The sequence below is a fragment of the Pelobates fuscus genome, chromosome 4, assembly GCF_036172605.1.
Source record: "Pelobates fuscus isolate aPelFus1 chromosome 4, aPelFus1.pri, whole genome shotgun sequence".
NCBI classification, from domain to species: domain Eukaryota; kingdom Metazoa; phylum Chordata; class Amphibia; order Anura; family Pelobatidae; genus Pelobates; species Pelobates fuscus.
The window spans coordinates 387,297,397-387,317,474 of NC_086320.1; the positions used below are offsets into that span (position 1 = coordinate 387,297,397).

General features: G+C 46.0%; 1 protein-coding gene across 2 annotated transcripts in view; it reads right to left on the bottom strand.

Annotated features, from left to right (window-relative positions):
- Nucleotides 1–233: 233 nt before the first annotated feature.
- ABCB8 (ATP binding cassette subfamily B member 8) overlaps nucleotides 234–20,078 on the bottom strand; it is a 73,353-nt gene continuing 53,508 nt past the window's right edge. For both annotated transcript variants that reach the window (XM_063452910.1, XM_063452909.1), the window contains 8 exons: nucleotides 19,334–19,439; nucleotides 19,205–19,238; nucleotides 16,425–16,555; nucleotides 14,581–14,675; nucleotides 12,501–12,634; nucleotides 11,705–11,852; nucleotides 11,290–11,540; nucleotides 234–1,153 (listed from right to left, as the gene is read on the bottom strand). In XM_063452910.1, the coding sequence (XP_063308980.1) occupies nucleotides 1,073–1,153; nucleotides 11,290–11,540; nucleotides 11,705–11,852; nucleotides 12,501–12,634; nucleotides 14,581–14,675; nucleotides 16,425–16,555; nucleotides 19,205–19,238; nucleotides 19,334–19,439 (980 nt within the window). In that variant the 3' untranslated portion in view covers nucleotides 234–1,072. The remainder of the gene's footprint in view (nucleotides 1,154–11,289; nucleotides 11,541–11,704; nucleotides 11,853–12,500; nucleotides 12,635–14,580; nucleotides 14,676–16,424; nucleotides 16,556–19,204; nucleotides 19,239–19,333; nucleotides 19,440–20,078) is intronic.

Genomic DNA, 20,078 nt, shown 5'->3' on the forward strand with positions numbered 1-20,078 from the left:
GTGGAACACAGGGGGTATTAGCTGGTAGATGTTCTGCTGTTTGTTCTTGGTGTGAAACATGGAGGATATTAGTTGGTAGATGTTCTGCTGTCTGTTCTTGGTGTGAAATGTGGAGGATATTAGCCGGTAGATGTTCTGCTGTCTGTTCTTGGTGTGGAACACAGGGGGTATTAGCTGGTAGATGTTCTGCTGTTTGTTCTTGGTGTGGAACACAGAGGGTATTAGCTGGTAGATGTTCTGCTGTTTGTTCTTGGTGTGGAACACAGAGGGTATTAGCTGGTAGCTATTCGGCTGTCTGTTCTTGGTGTGAAACATGGAGGATATTAGTTGGTAGCTGTTCTGCTGTTTGTTCTTGGTGTGGAACACAGAGGGTATTAGCTGGTAGATGTTCTGCTGTCTGTTCTTGGTGTGGAACACAGAGGGTATTAGCTGGTAGATGTCCTGCTGTCTGTTCTTGGTGTGGAACACAGAGGGTATTAGCTGGTAGCTATTCGGCTGTCTGTTCTTGGTGTGGAACACAGAGTGTATTAGCTGGTAGCTATTCGGCTGTCTGTTCTTGGTGTGAAATGTGGAGGATATTAGCTGGTAGATGTTCTGCTGTCTGTTCTTGGTGTGAAACGTGGAGGATATTAGCTGGTAGATGTTCTGCTGTCTGTTCTTGGTGTGGAACACAGAGGGTATTTGCTGGTAGCTGTTCTGCTGTCTGTTCTTGGTGTGAAATGTGGAGGATATTAGTCAGTAGATGGTCTGCTGTCTGTTCTTGGTGTGGAACACAGAGGGTATTAGCTGGTAGCTATTCGGCTGTCTGTTCTTGGTGTGGAACACAGAGGGCATTTGCTGGTAGATGTTCTGCTGTCTGTTCTTGGTGTGTAATGTGGAGGATATTAGTCAGTAGATGGTCTGCGGTCTGGTCTTGGTGTGGAACTTGGAGGGTATTAGCTGGTAGATGTTCTGCTCTCTGTACTTTGCATGGAATGTGGCAGATATTACCTGGAATATATTCTTGGGCAGTAGTTTAGTGAAGATATACCAAGCTGTTGCTTGTGATTAGTTTTGTTCTTGTCACTTCTAATTATTGGGATTCCTGATTTTGTCGTTTTATCAGTTCTGCATAAAGACCCCCCTTCTTCAGTAGCTCACGATGGCTGCCGCTCTGCAGATGGTGAGAACAGAAGTTAGTACGCCTAATATATAATCCATGGATTGCCTCTGACATGAACAGAAAAACAGAAAATAGCAATCTGTCAAAAAAAATCAAACTACTGTTTATGACATGACTTGACACAAAAAAAGGTTTTCCAGCAATTTTAACTCCTATAACCCGCTGTACAGGTTATGATGCGATAATTGCCTCTGCGCTATTCAACGGAAATGGAGCAAACCATTATACAACAGTTTACCCTCTTAACTGGGTCCAGCTGGGGGCCAGATCGCATGTCCTGCTGGCTCAGGGCATCCAGCTTCTGCAGAGCTGAATTCAGATCCTGACGGCCATTTATTGGCTGTGCCGGACTCGCTGATGAGGTGGAGGTGGAGTTACACCACCTGCGATCAATGGGTTTAATGCTGTATGTTCAGTGTTTAGCGAAACGCACCATGATCACTACACATCAATGAAGTTGTCATGGTACTTAGAGTAAACCTTTAACATTTGCTGTCACACGAGTCATCCTGGAGGACGCACAAGGATTTCACCCCAAATAGAGAGTGAGATCACAGGACTGTCTCCGAGGGTTCTCAATAAATTAAACACATACAACACATGGTTTTAATAGGAACACAGTTTATCTGACATTACATTTATTGCTATGTAGGAAGCACTCAGACACGGCTAGTACATGAGCAGGACTATTTATTAAAGCCACAATTTCCGGGAATTCAAAGTGAATTTTGAAGGTAAGGCACAAGCAGATCTGACTTGGAGAATGTTTGGCTACCTTGGCCTTAATCTGAAATTCCCTTTAAATTCAGTTTCAATTCCTGGCAATTTTCACGTTAGTAAATGCGGCTGAGGATTTAAAAAGGTCTTTTGGGTCCAGCCTATCCATTGTGACATTTCCTCATTATAAACAGGGTGCTGTGTACGAACGTTACATCTTGGAGGTGTATTTTTAGGGCTTTCATGGTTATTTACTAAAGTAACAATTGTCGGGAATTTAAAGTAAATTCAGAGTGAATATCGAGTTTATGGCCTTATCAGCGGAGATTTACTGACACTCAGGACAGGCAGTTTCAGGAGCTGAGCAGGAAGTTTTTTCCTAGCCTTCTGTGGACAAGCAGCATTGCTGATACAGGTGCACAGGGCTGGGCCAGGGACCTCCATCGGGTGCAAAGCACAGTAATCTCTCCCTGGCAGTATTACACTCATTGGAACGTGAGGGAGCCATGGCTTTCACCAGATGGATGTGCGAATCACATGCTCACACACTGTTAAAGCAACTCCCTTTAGCCAATGGGGTAGTAACCTCGGCTGTCCGGGCTGCTGTACTGTGACAAATGCTCCTTCCATAGTACATTTGCCACAGATTCCTGGAGGAGCGTGGAAGCCGGCCTCCTGCCCACCGACTATTATCCAGGTCTAAGACACCGTTTGGGAGCTACCCTGCCCAGCCGCCATTAGCAGTTTCCCCTGGGTGCCCTGGTTCAGCACTGTCCCTTCATCCGAATGGAACAGAATGCTAGCTCCCTGGCGGCCGTCCGCATGAACCAGACCCACGAACAGTCCTCAGCGATACTGAGCCGCAACCGCTATGTGTCAGGGTACCTGTGGTCTCTACCTCCGAAAGAGGTAGAGACTTAGCTGTTCCTCCATCCAGACGGCCTGATGGCGCCCTTCCCCACGGTCTATCCGGTCATGCAAGGCCGGCCGCGAGGGAGTGACTGCCTTTTACAGCATCTAGGCAGGAAGTTGTCATCAGGACACTCCTCCGGAACGACCTGTCACTCAATTGCTGCAGGACCAATCAGGAGGCCTCGGAGGCGTGGTTACTGCTCTGAACAGGGTATTTAACAGAGCTTCTTTCATTAGCTCATTGCCCTGTCGTGGTTCTAGCTTGTTCTAGTCACTCAGTGCTTGTGTATTCTATTATCCCTTTTGGTTTTGACCCGGCTTGTTTACCTTACTCTGCTTATCTCTGTTACCCTTGATTCGGCTTGTCTCTCGCTTACCTGTCTTCTGTTACCCTCGACCTCGGCTTGTCTTTGACCATTCTATACTGTACTACTTACGTTAGTCCGGCCATTCTAAGGTCCGGTATACGTATCTGGCTACTGTTTGTACTCTGCGTGTTGGATCCCTGTCCCGATCCTGACACTATGGAACTCATTTCGGACTTTGTGGGTCCCTGGTCACCTCAGCGGGATTTCGCTACGAATGTTATGGAACGGTTTTCGGCATGAGGTGACTGTGTGGTTCCCGGACAACTTGGTTTGGGGTTTTGAACCACCTTGAAATCTGCCAGGAGAGTGCTTTTTGGAGGGAAGGTGCCTGAGACTACGGGGAAGAAATGCTACCCGAGAGCCAGGCAGAGCACCCCATATTGCGGATGCAGAAGCTCACGAAACCAGTGATGTTCCCGGTCAGAGGCCAATGTCAGGGTCAATGTCCCAGAAAGGGACAATGATTTACTGGTAGTGAACCGTTCCACTCAAGCCACCATACACGAAGGTGGCACTCCCACTCTGGCAAAGGATCTGTATATTCTTCAGGAAGAGTCAGTGTGGAAAATTCTGGTTTGCCGATGGAAAAGCCTGTTACTATTTGTTCTATTGACAGCTGCAATAATCTTAGTGCCTTATATTGTTTATCAAATGAAAACCTTGTCGCATCCACCTCATGATGTACTATTTATAGCTGCAACAATATGCTTGGGTACCATTGCAGAGACCCTCCTTATTAAGTATATTATATGGTACAGCAAGGCCAAGATGTCTTCCTATTCCATTAAACCGAAGACTAAAAACAACATGGGGATAGAGGTCTTCAGTGTCCAGCTGGTCAGACATCAACAGCTGTGGTAAACATGACTGAACAAGAAAATCAAAATGGAATTCTACAAAGTGACACTAATGATATGAAGCAAAACAGGGGTAAGAGTAGGACAAGTGACCCCCCCCCCCAGCTCCCAACCCTGCGCTGCGGGTGGGGTCCCTACATAACAATGAGTGGGGGGGACCTACGGTCCTCCCGCCCCGGCCCCCACCCCTGAGCGGTGGGTGCCCTAAATAAGAATGAGGGGGGCCTACTGTCCACCCCCTGGCCCCCCACCCCTGCGCAGCAGGTGGGGGCCCTACATAACAATAACCTACTGTCCTCCCCCCGGCCCCCACCCCTGAGCGGTGGGTGGGGGCCCTAAATAAGAATGAGGGGGGGGACCTACTGTCCTCCGACCCGCACCCCTGAGCGGTGGGCGGGGGCCCTAAATAAGAATGAGAGGGGGGGGACCTACTGTCCTCCCCCCCGGCTCCACCCCTGCACGGCGGGTGGGTGCCCTAAATAAGAATGAGGGGGGGGGGGACACCTACTGTCCTCCCCCCTGGCCCCCACCCTTGCGCGGTGGGTGGGGGCCTTAAATAAGAATGAGGGGGGGACATCTACTGTCCTCCCACCCATGGCCCCCACCCCTGAGCGGTGGGTGGGGGCCTTAAATAACAATGAGGGGGGGCCCTACTGTTCTCCCCTCCGGCCCCCACCCCTGAGCGGTGGGTGGGGGCCCTTAATGAAAATCCTCCTGTAACAGAACCGCTGGCATCCCGACCGGGTACCTTCCGCTGACGGATGCTCCTAGTGCTTTCCAAGGACTCCAAGCACTCTGCCTGACACCATAACCACTGCAGACCCCACGAAACGCCGCAGCTTGGTTGGGGTCTCGCCGTCTTCACCCACTCTGGACCCAAGACCAGGGTCCAGCTTCCAGTAGGTGGACCTCTCCGAATTCCAGAGAGCAGGAACAAGAACAAGCTCTTAGCAGAGCTTCGTGATTATACCCTGGGGTGTATAGTGATTATAGCAATCCCCAGAGTGTAGTTCTCCAATCCCCCAAACATGAGTCGAAACTTCATGAAGGTCCAAGATGATCTGACTTTAATGACCATACACTGGCTTTTATGCAAGTCCCCATACAAGAGGACATCCCACAGGGTGGGACACAGTACAACCAATCATTTACAGGCAAACCGTAAAACACACCCAGCACAAATATACTGCCTGTGATATAATTACTGAACACAATGGGTTAATGTAATTTATCACAGACAGGAAAAATACGCAGCTTGTCACCTAAAAATCCAGTGACAAAAGGAATTTCGTCACACCTCCCCCCCCCTTCCAAGGTGACTAGGGGTCCCCAAGCCCCTAGTCACCCCCCACCCAAATAAAAGTTATCCCCTACCTACCCCCCTTACCCTTAAAAATAGTGAGGGGAAAAAACTAACCCTCTGCACGACCCACATAGAACTCTCACGCAAACTACTCTACAGGTGGTACCTGGTCCCCACGAGACTCAAACACAGCTACCCAAACACGATGGACGCATGCTGGAGGTGCCAAGAGAACCGAGGCACCTTACTACACATATGGTGGCAATGCCCGCTACTGCAACAATACTGGTCACAAGTCCTAGACCTAGTGACACAATGTACCAAAATGCACATCTCCCTCCTGCCAGAAACGTTCCTGCTACTCTTACTCCCACAAACGACGCACATGCACACTAAATATTTACTATACCATATCTGTATAGGGGCCCTCACTATGATAAGTAGAAAATGGAAACAAACAACTGCTCCAACGATCAACCAGTGCATCACGGCTATAGAGTCAACCAAAACTTACAAAACTATGGCAAGGAAATCAAGACAGAAAAACTCCTACTGGACCGAAGCATGGGATCTATGGGACCGAAACAAACCACACTGAATCAGCAACCAAAGACACTCCCTAGACTGGATGTCAAACCTCCACGACCAGAGGCAACAAACAGCACACACGCTGGCTCACACCTATACCACACAAAACTTACAAGCACACCATCCTACCCTCAACCTCCCTGCCGCCCTCCACACGAACAACACCAACTTTGCAGGCAGTATTAGACGCCAGACCCAAGTCAAGCTCAACCCAATGATGACAAACTCCGCCCACGAACAAAATACAAGGGTTCAAGCACCATTGTGAACAAACATGCTGTGTTACCCTGACGGGCTACTGTATCGAAACTGTGATAATTTATGTGTTGTTATCCTAACCCCTTTTTGCCTTCTGTACCCCCAACCTTTCAACAACAAAATTAAATTTGTCAAATTAATAAAAAAAATAGTGAGGGGGAATAAAATAACTAACCTGTAAATTAAAATAAAACTTACCATTTGATGTCTTCTTTCTTCTAAAATCTTCAAAAAAGGGCAAATAAAAAACCATAATACCCGTCGAATTTGAAATAAAATACAAAATCTGAGCGCAAAAAAAAATCTAGAGGAAACTGGAAAAATCGAGCGCAAAAAATAATAATCCTTCTTCACCCATGGAGGGCTCCGCGCAGACTGAGCTCTGCAGGGCAGGGGAAGGTTTATAAAGCCTTGCCACGCCCTGCAATTAGGCTAAGAACACTCTGATTGGCTGGCTTAAGCCATCCAATCAGAGTACTCTTTGCCATTTTACACAGCGTGGGAAAGTTCTTTGGAATTTTCCCACGTGGTGTAATTTGACTCATTTGACTAACATTTTACACAGCGTGGGAAAGTTCTTTGGAATTTACACAGCATGGGAAAATTTCAAAGAACTTTCCCACCTGTGTAAAATTACAAAGAGCACTTTGATTGGCTTAAACCAACCAATCAGAGTGTTCTTAGTCTAATTGCAGGGCTGGGCAGCCCCCCCCCCTCATTGTTATTTAGGGCCCCCACCCGCCGCACAGGGGTGGGGCTGGGGGGGGAGGACAGTAGGTCCCGATCCAGCGCCAACTGCACGGCGTGTTCGGACTCCGAGTCGAGAGCGCTCGTAGCTTCGTCTAATATAAGGATCCTTGGGTCCTTTAAAAGAGCGCGTGCAATAGCTACACGTTGCTTCTGTCCCCCTGAAAGTGTCACTCCGCGCTCTCCTACACCAAAAAAACACGTTATATTAATGAACAAAAACTGCCAATGCTTAGGAAACAGTGTTTTGAAATAAAGACAAATTATTGGCAAATGTAAAATAGAAAAAGAGAAAAAATGGATCACATTAAGGGGGAGAAACGAGAGACGATAAGTGAGCATTTCCTACCCAGTCTAATTGCAGGGCTGGGCAGCCCCCCCCCTCATTGTTATTTAGGGCCCCCACCCGCCGCACAGGGGTGGGGCTGGGGGGGAGGACAGTAGGTCCCTCCCCCCTCATTCTTATTTAGGGTCCCCACCCACCGCTCAGGGGTGGGGGCCGGGGGGGGGGACAGTAGGTCCCCCCCATTCTTATTTAGGGCCTCCACCCACCGCTCAGGGGTGGGGGCCGGGGGGGAAAAGGACAGTAGGTCACCACCCCCCCTTTTTTATTTAGGGCCCCCACCCGCCGCGCAGGGGTGGGGGCCGGGGGGAAGGACAGTAGGTCCCTCCCCCCCCCCCCCCGTCATTCTTATTTAGGGCCCCCACCCACCACTCAGGGGTGGGGGCCGGGGGGGAGGACAGTAGGTCCCACCCCCCTCATTGTTATTTAGGGCCCCCACCCACCGCCGTTATATAGAGGCTGGGTCACATGCTGCACTGGCCAATCACAGCCATGCCATTAGTAGGCATGGCTGTGATGGCTTCTAAGGGCACACGAGTCAAACGCCTGTTGATTGGCTGCCCTGCAGCTTTTCAAAACGTGCCATTAAATCGCCGAACACCGAACTCGAACCCGAACTGTTACTGAAATGTCCGGGTTCAGGTTCAGGGTCAAAAAATCGTAATGTTCGGTACGAACCCGAACTTTACAGTTCAGGATCGCTCAACTCTAGTCTCTGACTGAGGTAACCCGCCTGGACCTCCGCTACATGTACCTTCCTCCTTCTCCTGGTGGCTGGGTGCGGAATCCGGCTCAGCAGCAGCACCATTGCAGAGGATTTGGCTGTCCCCCTGGTCCTAGTGCTGGCTCCCTCCGTCTTTAAAAAAAAAAAAAAAAAAAAAAATGTGGTAGGACCAAGCCCCCACTGAACCCCATTTAGTTTTAACCCCTGCCGGACCACAGGAGTACTTTAACCCATACCGGACCACCAGGGGTTTTTATCCTATCACGGACCACCAGGCAATTCTAATCCCTGCTGGACCACCAGGGTATGTTGTTAGCCCCAGCTGGACTGCCAAGAATCATAACCTCCTTGCTGCAAAAAGGTTAGAAGGAGGGAGGCCAAAGTGCCCTTACATACACAACAACCGCCCCCATATTATAAACCGCACAGTCCCCCACACACACACATTACGCACAGCCTATACCCCCCACCACATTACACAAAGCCAAAAAACTCCACACATTACACACAGCGCCCAACCATTCACACATGTTGCACACAGCCAACAAGCCCGCATACCTTACAAACAGCCAGCACACACCACACACAGCCTTCAAACCTGCTTACCTTACAAAAAGCCAGCACACACCCCACACACATTACACACAGGCAACAAACCTGCATACCTTACACACAGCCAGCACACACATAACACACAGCCTACAAACCTGCATACCTTATACACAGCCAGCATACACATTATACACAGCCTACAAACCTGCTTACCTTACAAACAGCCAGCACACACCCCACACACATTACACACAGTTAACAAACCTACTTACCTTACACACAACCAGCATACCCCACCAACATTACACACATCCTACAAAGCAGGTTACCTCCGCCAGGACACACCACACACATTACACTCAGCCTACAAACCAGGTTACCTTACAAACAGCCAGCACACACCACACACAGCCTACAAACCTGGTTACCTTACACAGTACCAGCACACCACACACATTACACACAGCCTACAAACCAGGTTACCTTAAAACAGCTAGCACAAACCACACACACATTACAAACCTGCTTATCTTACACACAGCCAGCACACACATTATACACAGCCTACAAACCTGCATACCTTACACACAGCCAGCACACACATTATACACAGCCTACAAACCTGCTTACCTTACAAACAGCCGGCACACACCCCACACACATTACACACAGTTAACAAACCTACTTACCTTACACACAACCAGCATACCCCACCAACATTACACACATCCTACAAAACAGGTTACCTCCGCCAGGACACATTACACTTAGCCTACACACCAGGTTACCTTACAAACAGCCAGCACACACCACACACAGCCTACAAACCTGGTTACCTTACACAGTACCAGCACACCACACACATTACACACAGCCTACAAACCAGGTTACCTTAAAACAGCTAGCACAAACCACACACACATTACAAACCTGCTTACCTTACACACAGCCAGCACACACATTATACACAGCCTACAAACCTGCATACCTTACACACAGCCAGCACACACATTACACACAGCCTACAAACCAGGTTACCTTACACAGTACCAGCACACCACACACATTACACACAGCCTACAAACCAGGTTACCTTACAAACAGCCAGCACACACCACACACAGCCTACAAACCTGGTTACCTTACACAGTACCAGCACACCACACACATTACACACAGCCTACAAACCTGGTTACCTTACACAGTACCAGCACACCACACACATTACACACAGCCTACAAACCAGGTTACCTTACAAACAGCTAGCACAAACCACACACACATTACAAACCTGCTTACCTTACACACAGCCAGCACTCAACCCACACCCCCCAAAAACCTGCATACCTTACAGCACAGCCCACACACGTTACACACAGGCAACAAACACATGTTATACACAGCCAACATACAACTAAAAACAGCCAGCGTGCACGCACACACAACACACACAGCCAGTACACTATGACTGAGTACAGGGGTAGAAACGATCTAATTAAAATTAATTTGTGGGTCAGGACAAGTAGCTTGTCATAAGTGACAATTACATTGGGCTACCACCTTAGTTCCTTGGACAAGTAGATGTTTTAAAAATGTCAACACACCTGTGTTGAAACATTACAGTGTTCCTGGACACTTCAAAGTTAAAATTCAAATAAAAACATATTAAAACATCCATTGCTGCGACGGTCTCTTTCTCTTTCATAGAGAAACATTATCTTAATTATCCCAATACTTTTCTATGATACAGTTTAGCTGCATTCGATGCTATTGTGCTGGGTGTGTGGACAGTGAAAGTAAAGGAAGAAGTGCCTCTAGTGACTGTCAGATTGGCGCCCATTAGAGGCATCTTTAAGGCAAAATGTCAAAAAGGCTGTTTGTCTAAACTGATATTATATTATTTTACCAGAGTAAAGGGACTGCATCTAGGCACCAAAACTACTATGTTAACATGTAGTGGTTTTGGTGCTTGGAGTGTCCCTTTAACTGTTTAATTAATTGCGTGACATGTATGAAGATGTAAATGAACCAGGATTAATCAATGTTAAAGGATCACTATAGGGTTAGGAACACAAACATGTATTCCTGACCCTATAGTGTTAAAACCACCATCTAGTGCCCCGGGGCCCCTCATGCCCCCTTAAATATAGCAAAATCTTACTTGTATTCAAGTCTGAAGCTGTAGCTCTGCCTGCGGTTTGCCTCAGAATAGCAAGCTGCCTGCTGAAATCATCAGAAGTGGTAGCCTGATCCAATCACAATGCTTCCCCATAGGATTGGTTGAGACTGACAAAGAGGCAGATCAGGGGCAGAGCCAGCATGATTCAAACACAGCCCTGGCCAATCAGCATCTCCTCATAGAGATGAATTGAATCAATGAATCTCTATGAGGAAAGTTCAGTGTCTGCATGCAGAGGGAGGAGATACTGAATGTTTGGATGCATTTTAGGCAGCCATGACCCAGGAAGGATCTCTAACAGCCATCTGAGGAGTGGCCAGTGAAGTTATCACTAGGCTGTAATGTAAACACTGCATTTTCTCTGAAAAGACAGTGTTTACAGCAAAAAGCCTGAAGGTAATGATTCTACTCACCAGAACAAACTCAATAAGCTGTAGGTGTTCTTGTGACTATAGTGTCCCTTTAAGATTAGGGATGAAAGCAGAGTCCAGAGGGACTGAAAACGCTGAATATTTTATCAGTTGTTACAAACATTGATAATTTACCAAATGGCACCTACCACATTTTATAGTTACTAACCTCAACGACACAACCCTCGGACAGAACAACTATGATATCAGCATCCGCAATGGTGCTGAGCCGATGTGCAATCACCAGTACAGTGCGGCCTGAGGTGGCCCGATCCAGCGCCAACTGCACGGCGTGTTCGGACTCCGAGTCGAGAGCGCTCGTAGCTTCGTCTAATATAAGGATCCTTGGGTCCTTTAAAAGAGCGCGTGCAATAGCTACACGTTGCTTCTGTCCCCCTGAAAGTGTCACTCCGCGCTCTCCTACACCAAAAAAACACGTTATATTAATGAACAAAAACTGCCAATGCTTAGGAAACAGTGTTTTGAAATAAAGACAAATTATTGGCAAATGTAAAATAGAAAAAGAGAAAAAATGGATCACATTAAGGGGGAGAAACGAGAGACGATAAGTGAGCATTTCCTACCCAGCGTCGTCTTGTACCCATTAGGAAAGTTGCAGATAAAGCCGTCTGCATTTGCCTGTTTAGCGGCTTCATAGACTTCTTCATCTGTAGCGTCTGGCCGCCCAAATCGAATGTTCTCCATGATGCTCGTCCCAAACAGAACGGGCTCCTGAAAAACATGGTGCACAGATTGTGCCCTATTACCATTATGCTATTGGTCCCCCCTAAAATGCTAAAAAGTTTTACTCCCCTTAATCCAGCGCCAGGTGAGGTCTAATCAAAGCTGTCTCATAGAGAAGCCTTTGGAGGATTTGAGCGGCTCAAAACACATGCAGGTGCTCTGAGTCCGCAATGGGAGGGGGAAACGAAGGAAAGAAGGAGATTTTTAAATAACAAAGTGCGAATGGGATTGGGAGGTGGGAGGGATTCCCTCTGTGTACGAGGGAAGGAGGGAGGGGAGGCTCAGCGTGCAAGAGAGAGGCAGTTCTGTCTGTCCCCAGCATGCAGTGCATGCTGACGGTAATGTCATTTATGCACAGAATTGATATTAGGCAACTTGGCACACAACTAAAAATATCTCTGGAGTACAGTGTTTCAGGCTGACTAATACCACCATGACCACTTCAAACAGCAGAAGTAACCCTTTAACTATGCACATAGAGCAGTAATAAGAGATAACATGATAAAGAATAAGGGGAAATGGAGTGAAAGCCGGAAATGACAACTCAGAGTTTGTTGTTGTAAAGACACTGGAAACCCCCAGTGACAATAGCTCACCCCGCGTTTATTACAAAGAATATTAACCTCTATCCTCTACCTGGTTAATGAACCCAATGATTTCTCCTCGCAGCCACGATGGGTCCAGACTGCGAATGTCCACTCCATCCAGGTGAACCGCTCCCTGGTTAGGGTCGTAAAACCTCTCCAGGAGTGCAGCCACCGTGGACTTTCCTGGAAATGATTGAAAGAGACGATTTATATGTTGAGCTCTAGCCTAAATAAGGTATCATTTACACACATAGACGGAACGCTAGGGAACCTAAAACAAACTTCTTCTGATTTAAAATGGAAACAGAAAATACTGAACATTGTGTGTAATATAAATACAAAAAAACAAGTCCTGCGCTCCAACTCCCACTACTCCTGGGCGGCAGCAACAACCATAGTACCCCCAATACATAAAGTAAAAACAAAAAGGAAAAAAATTACCTGCACTCTTTCCCAAATCCCTCAGTATATTCTAACAAATGGCGGTTATTTAGTTACTCCAATGGCCACTGGAGGGAATGCATGTTATATTAGGTATATATTAGATATGTATATAAAAAATACCCCTCTCTGTCTCATTAGAGATATCTTTGCCAGAAGCTCAAGGAAGCAGGCTGAAGGGTCAGTGTTAGGACCCGCTTAGGGGGGGTCTGCCTTGACGTGGGCAGGCGGGCATTCCCTCCAATGGCCATTGGAGTAACGAAATGACCTCTGTTTGTTTAAATATACATAGGGATTAAGGAGAGAGCGCAGGTAACTTTTTTCTGTGGGTTTTATTGTGTTTAATATAGTCTTAAGCTTTATACCACCACATGTATTGAAGTGTTTTTGTAAAAACAAAGTTTATAAAATACATTTATTGGGCAATCATAGAAGACAGTCCTGAGTCTAGAGACTGTATGTAGAGAGGATATGGAGGAAATAAACTAAGTGTCCACTAGATGTCTCCCCACACATAATAATGTGAAATCACAGAATGCTCTGAAAGTTATTGATTCAGTTATTGAGTTATTGACTCACTCTTTGTCCGGGGTGCTCAGACTCACTCTTTGTCCGGGGTGCTCAGACTCACTCTTTGTCCGGGGTGCTCAGACTCACTCTTTGTCCGGGGTGCTCAGACTCACTCTTTGTCCGGGGTGCTCAGACTCACTCTTTGTCCGGGGTGCTCAGACTCACTCTTTGTCCGGGGTGCTCAGACTCACTCTTTGTCCGGGGTGCTCAGACTCACTCTTTGTCCGGGGTGCTCAGACTCACTCTTTGTCCGGGGTGCTCAGACTCACTCTTTGTCCGGGGTGCTCAGACTCACTCTTTGTCCGGGGTGCTCAGACTCACTCTTTGTCCGGGGTGCTCAGACTCACTCTTTGTCCGGGGTGCTCAGACTCACTCTTTGTCCGGGGTGCTCAGACTCACTCTTTGTCCGGGGTGCTCAGACTCACTCTTTGTCCGGGGTGCTCAGACTCACTCTTTGTCCGGGGTGCTCAGACTCACTCTTTGTCCGGGGTGCTCAGACTCACTCTTTGTCCGGGGTGCTCAGACTCACTCTTTGTCCGGGGTGCTCAGACTCACTCTTTGTCCGGGGTGCTCAGACTCACTCTTTGTCCGGGGTGCTCAGACTCACTCTTTGTCCGGGGTGCTCAGACTCACTCTTTGTCCGGGGTGCTCAGACTCACTCTTTGTCCGGGGTGCTCAGACTCACTCTTTGTCCGGGGTGCTCGGACTCACTCTTTGTCCGGGGTGCTCGGACTCACTCTTTGTCCGGGGTGCTCGGACTCACTCTTTGTCCGGGGTGCTCGGACTCACTCTTTGTCCGGGGTGCTCGGACTCACTCTTTGTCCGGGGTGCTCGGACTCACTCTTTGTCCGGGGTGCTCGGACTTACTCTTTGTCAGGTGTGCAGTGATTAATTCTTCGTCAGGGTACTGGACTATCAAACTAACCAGATTGAGACTCACGCTGTACTATTTATTGCCCTTGTCTACAAAGTATTTTGTGCAGAGATCATTAAGTATCCATCATCATGTGCATGATTCCCAGCAATTATTATTTTATTATTATTTTATTATTTATATAGCACCATCAGATTCCGTAGCGCTGTACAAAGGGATCATTTAATTAAGGATTAGCCCTTACCCCCTCCAGATTGTCCGACGATCGCCACAGTCTTTCCCGCTGGAATACGAAGGTAGAAATGTTTCAGTACATCATGGCCAGGTCGAGTGGGGTAACTGGTGGATGAAGGGGAGATGTTAGATTTTGGAACCCGGTCTAAAGCATGAGGTTTGTTCTTTGTTTTACTTAACCAACTAAATAAAGTTTAAACATTTTCTATATGCACGTATTTTAATACCATTTAGTCCATAAAGCCACAGTCACATTCATTTATACTCTAGTTATAATTACCAGTCTGTAGAAGCATACATTTCTCTGCCAGAAGCCACTGGTCAGTTATTTAATGCCTGCAATTGTGCTAAAAATGTCAGCTCACCCCCTGTTTTCAAACAGGAAGAGAAGTTTCAGTGGGTTATATTATACCTAAAGCCAATGGATGGGCTCTACCATTTCACTGTCAGCATTACATTAGCAGTCCAGAGATTGATAAAGATTCCAATCGCAGTTTTATATACCTTTCGATTAGAAATATATGATTTACCTGTATTTACTGGGCATCATCCTCAAAGCAGACATTAATTTTACATTATTTTGCCATTTCATGTAAGCTGTACTGCTAGTAATGTATATTAATATAGTAATGTACCAATAAGCAAGGTATTTGACCATTTTTATTTATCTATTTTTGTCACACCCACTGTATGTGAGGAAAGAAACTGTATTTTTGCTTTTATGCAAACATTTCAGACTCTGTGTGAAATATTGCAAGATAAAGGACACGGTGTACTGTCTTAAGCTTTTTATTAGAAGGGAGTCAAAATATTTTTGAGATCTGAGCGTGGACTAACTGAAGGGCAAGCTACTGAGCTCCTGTGAGTACTCCTATTCTCTGGTTTTGTGGTAAAGCTTGTCACGTCCCAAATATTTTTATAATGGCTGAACGGATAATGAAGAAAAAAAACGGAGATTTCCATAATGCTCATTTTTACATTTGTCTGCAAAGCAATCTACACACAAAATAGCTGTTGTATGATATGTTTATACGCTAGCATTGCATCCCTGCTTCAAATAAATCTTATGCTATTATTTTTTCAATCAAAAGGGCTTGGTGGCAAAAAAAGGCAAATAAAACTTACCATTTTTCCAATATTGTACCCAGTTTGTCTCCAAGTTAAAAGATATTTTTCTGAACAGAACCCTGAATCAGCAGATCAGATCCAATCTTTACCCAGTGCATTCCACACCAATAACTACAATATTATCTATAAAAGGGAATAAAAAAACTGCTCCCCCACCCCCCCCATCATCCCAAACTGGACATTATTTCAGAGGAACCGAAGAGCGTTGGGTGATGGCAGTGAAGGAATTGGAAGGTGAAAATGAAAAACATGGGAAATAGAGAATGAAAGAAAAGTGTCTCAGTATGAAAAGTATTAGCGAGAAAGCTGGAGATAAAACACAAAATAAGTTAAAGATGCAGCTGTGTGAAGATCACAGAGAGAATGGATGCAGCTCATATACATGACGTCCGACGTCCGACGTCCTCGTGTGAATTGTGAAGACATCAAGTAGGTTAAAGGGGGTGATGACCAAGGAAAATCCACAATGCCCTCCATGAGAAGAGAAAGTATGAACATTAATGGTTTAACCCCAAAGTCTTCAGCCGGCTGACAGCTCAATCCCGGTGAAGTTGTTATGGTGCCTGAAATGTACCGTTAAGTTGGCACGCTACATTTCAATGTTAACTTGATTATTCATAAATTTTAACCTTTGTCTCTTGGTTTTTCTTTCTGAAAACATTACCATGTTATTAAATATTGCTGCCTGGTTTGTAACCAACTGATTAGACTGCTCTTGGCTCTCACCTGAAAGAGATGTCCTTGAATTCCACATCACCTTTTAATTCAACAAGCCTTTCGCCTCCACTCAGAGGGATCACTGGCTCAAGACTCATAAACTCGAAAACACGACCTCCTGCACTCAGTCCCCGGACCACCTGAGGAGAGCAGATAAGTAGGATTAGGCAAGTGGGGCATCGACAAGGACAGTAATATATCGCAAGGAGAAGTTACCTAAAGCAGAGCCAGCAATCCTACATGGTATACAAAATATCTATAGATCATCTACTAAATACACTGAACAAAATTATAAACGCAACACTTTTGTTTCTGCCCCCATTTTTCATGAGCTGAACTCAAAGATCTAAGACTTTTTCTATGTACACAAAAGGCCTATTTCTCTAAAATATTGTTCACAAATCTGTCTAAAATCTGTGTTAGCGAGCACTTCTCCTTTGCCGAGATAATCCATCCACCTCACAGGTGTGGCATAGCAAGATGCTGATTAGACAGCGTGATTATTGCACAGGTGTGCCTTAGGCTGGCCACAATAAAAGGCCACTCTAAAATGTGCAGTTTTACTGTATTGGAAGGTCTTGGGGGGTCCAAAAACCAGTCTGTATCTGGTGTGACCACCATTTGCTTCACACAGTGCAACACATCTCCTTCACATAGCATTGATCAGGTTGTTGATTGTGGCCTGTGGAATGTTGATCCACTCCTCTACAATGGCTGTGCGAAGTTGCTGGATATTGTCAGGACCTAGAACACGCTGTCGTATATGCCGATCCAGAGCATCCCAAACATGCTCAATGGGTTACATGTCCGGTGAGTATGCTGGCCATGCAAGAACTGGGATGTTTTCCGCTTCCAGGAATTGTGTACAGATCCTTGCAACATGGGGCCGTGCATTTTCATGCTGCAACATGAGGTGATGGTCGTGGATGAATGGCACAAATAATGGGCCCCAGGATCTCGTCACGGTATCTCTGTGCATTCAAAATGCCATCAATAAAATGCACCTGTGTTCATTGTCCATAACATACGCCTGCCCGTACCATAAACCAATCGCCACCATGGGCCACTCGATCCACAACGTTGACATCAGCAAACCACTCACCCATACGACGCCATACACGCTGTCTGCCATCTGCCCTGTACAGTGAAAACCGGGATTCATCCGTGAAGAGAACACCTCTCCAAAGGGCCAGACGCCATCGAATGTGAGCATTTTCCCACTCAAGTCGGTTACGACAAAGAACTGCAGTCAGATCGAGTCCCTGAGACGGTTTTTGACAGTTTGTGCAGACATTCTTTGGTTATGGAAACCGTTTGTTGTAGCAGCTGTCCAGGTGGCTGGTCTCAGACAATCTTGGACGTGAAGATGCTGGATGTGGAGGTCCTGGGCTGGTGTGGTTACACGTGGTATGCGGTCATGAGGCCAGTTGGATGTACTGCCCAATTCTCTGAAACGCCTTTGGAGACGGCTTATGGTAGAGAAATGAACATTCAATTTACGGGCAACAGCTCTGGTGGACATTCCTGCAGTCAGCATGCCAATTGCACGCTCCCTCAAAACTTGCGACATCTGTGGCATTGTGCTGTGTGATAAAACTGCACATTTTAGAGTGGCCTTTTATTGCGGCCAGCCTAAGGCACACCTGTGCAATAATCATGCTGTCTAATTAGCATCTTGATATGCCCCACCTGTGCAATAATCATGCTGTCTAATCAGCATCTTGATATGCCCCACCTGTGCAATAATCATGCTGTCTAATCAGCATCTTGATATGCCACACCTGTGCAATAATCATGCTGTCTAATCAGCATCTTGATATGCCACACCTGTGCAATAATCATGCTGTCTAATCAGCATCTTGATATGCCACACCTGTGCAATAATCATGCTGTCTAATCAGCATCTTGATATGCCACACCTGTGCAATAATCATGCTGTCTAATCAGCATCTTGATATGCCACACCTGTGCAATAATCATGCTGTCTAATCAGCATCTTGATATGCCACACCTGTGCAATAATCATGCTGTCTAATCAGCATCTTGATATGCCACACCTGTGCAATAATCATGCTGTCTAATCAGCATCTTGATATGCCACACCTGTGCAATAATCATGCTGTCTAATCAGCAACTTGATATGCCACACCTGTGCAATAATCATGCTGTCTAATCAGCATCTTGATATGCCACACCTGTGAGGTGGATGGATTATCTCGGCAAAGTAGAAGCGCTCACTAACACAGATTTAGACAGATTGGTGAACAATATTTGAGAGAAATAGGCCTTTTGTGTACATGGAAAAAGGCTTACATCTTTGAGTTCAGCTTATGAAAAATGGGGGCAAAAAAAGTGTTGCGTTTATAATTTTGTTCAGTATAGTTATAGCTTGCCTGCTGAATAGCTATAAATCATGTACTGCATATCTATAGATCATCTACAGAATATCTATTCATTATCTACTGAGTATCTATAGATCATCTACAGAATATCTATTCATTATCTACTGAGTATCTATAGATTATCTACAGAATATCTATTCATTATCTACTGAGTATCTATAGATTATCAGCGGAATACCTAGAAATTATTTATTATCTTCATCTTACAGACAGGCTTGGCCTGCCTCCCCTGTTCTAGGCCTGACATGCTTCCCCTGTTCAAGGCCTGGCCTGCCTTCTGTTCTAAGTTTTGGCCTGCCTCCCCCTGTTCTATATTTGATCTGCCTCCCACTTTACAGGGCTTGGCCTGCTTCCTCCCTCTAGACTCCAGATATGGTGCTCACTCACCTGGCCAAATAGAACAGACATGTTAGCCATGGACCTGAGTGTAGAAATGTAAATGTCAGAATGTAAACAGAGCAATTAGCGAAGATACAAATGAACATTCTAATTCGTCCAATCTCTAACAGGACTGACCTCTGAACTGTCTGCGATGCTACCAGAAAAGACATGAGATCTCCGGGGGACAACTCGTTCCCAGCCATTAATGAGCCACCAACGAAGATGGTCCCTAACACAATACCTGCCAAGGAAACACAAATATTTCCATCTCGACTGGTTAGCTATACCCGCTATCAATCATGCACACGTGGTAAGCGGGTTCAGCACGACGGACAGTCCTGTTTTTTTATATTAGGAGCCAAATATGTTGTGAGCAGTCATATTTCAGCTTAAAAAAAGTTATGGAAAAGCCAATTCCCCTAATATCAATAATACTATTTATAGAATGTGGATGGATCCAGAGACCGGTTTTATTTGGCTGACAGGATCAGGGAGCACACATTATGTTACAGTTAGTTGGACAAGTGCTGAGGACCCAAGGACTCAATGCTAGTGGAGGTGGTAAGGCACAATGGGGGCAACCGCTAGTCCAATCATCATGGCCTGAAGGGGTCACACCATAACAGAGCCAAGGACTGGAAGACTCAGTCACCCTGGCCATGTAAGGGGGAGGGGGATTACAGAGTCCCATCTATACTTCCAACTACATATTGATAAATTCTCCTGTGAAGTGTAAGAAATATTTGTTTATTTTAGAATACATTAGGCGTAAAGGAGGGGTCATTTAAAGGAGAGGTAAAATACATTCTAATATCCAGGCTTTCACACGGGTAATATTACTATCTAAAATATAACACCAATATAGAAAGCATTATCTTCT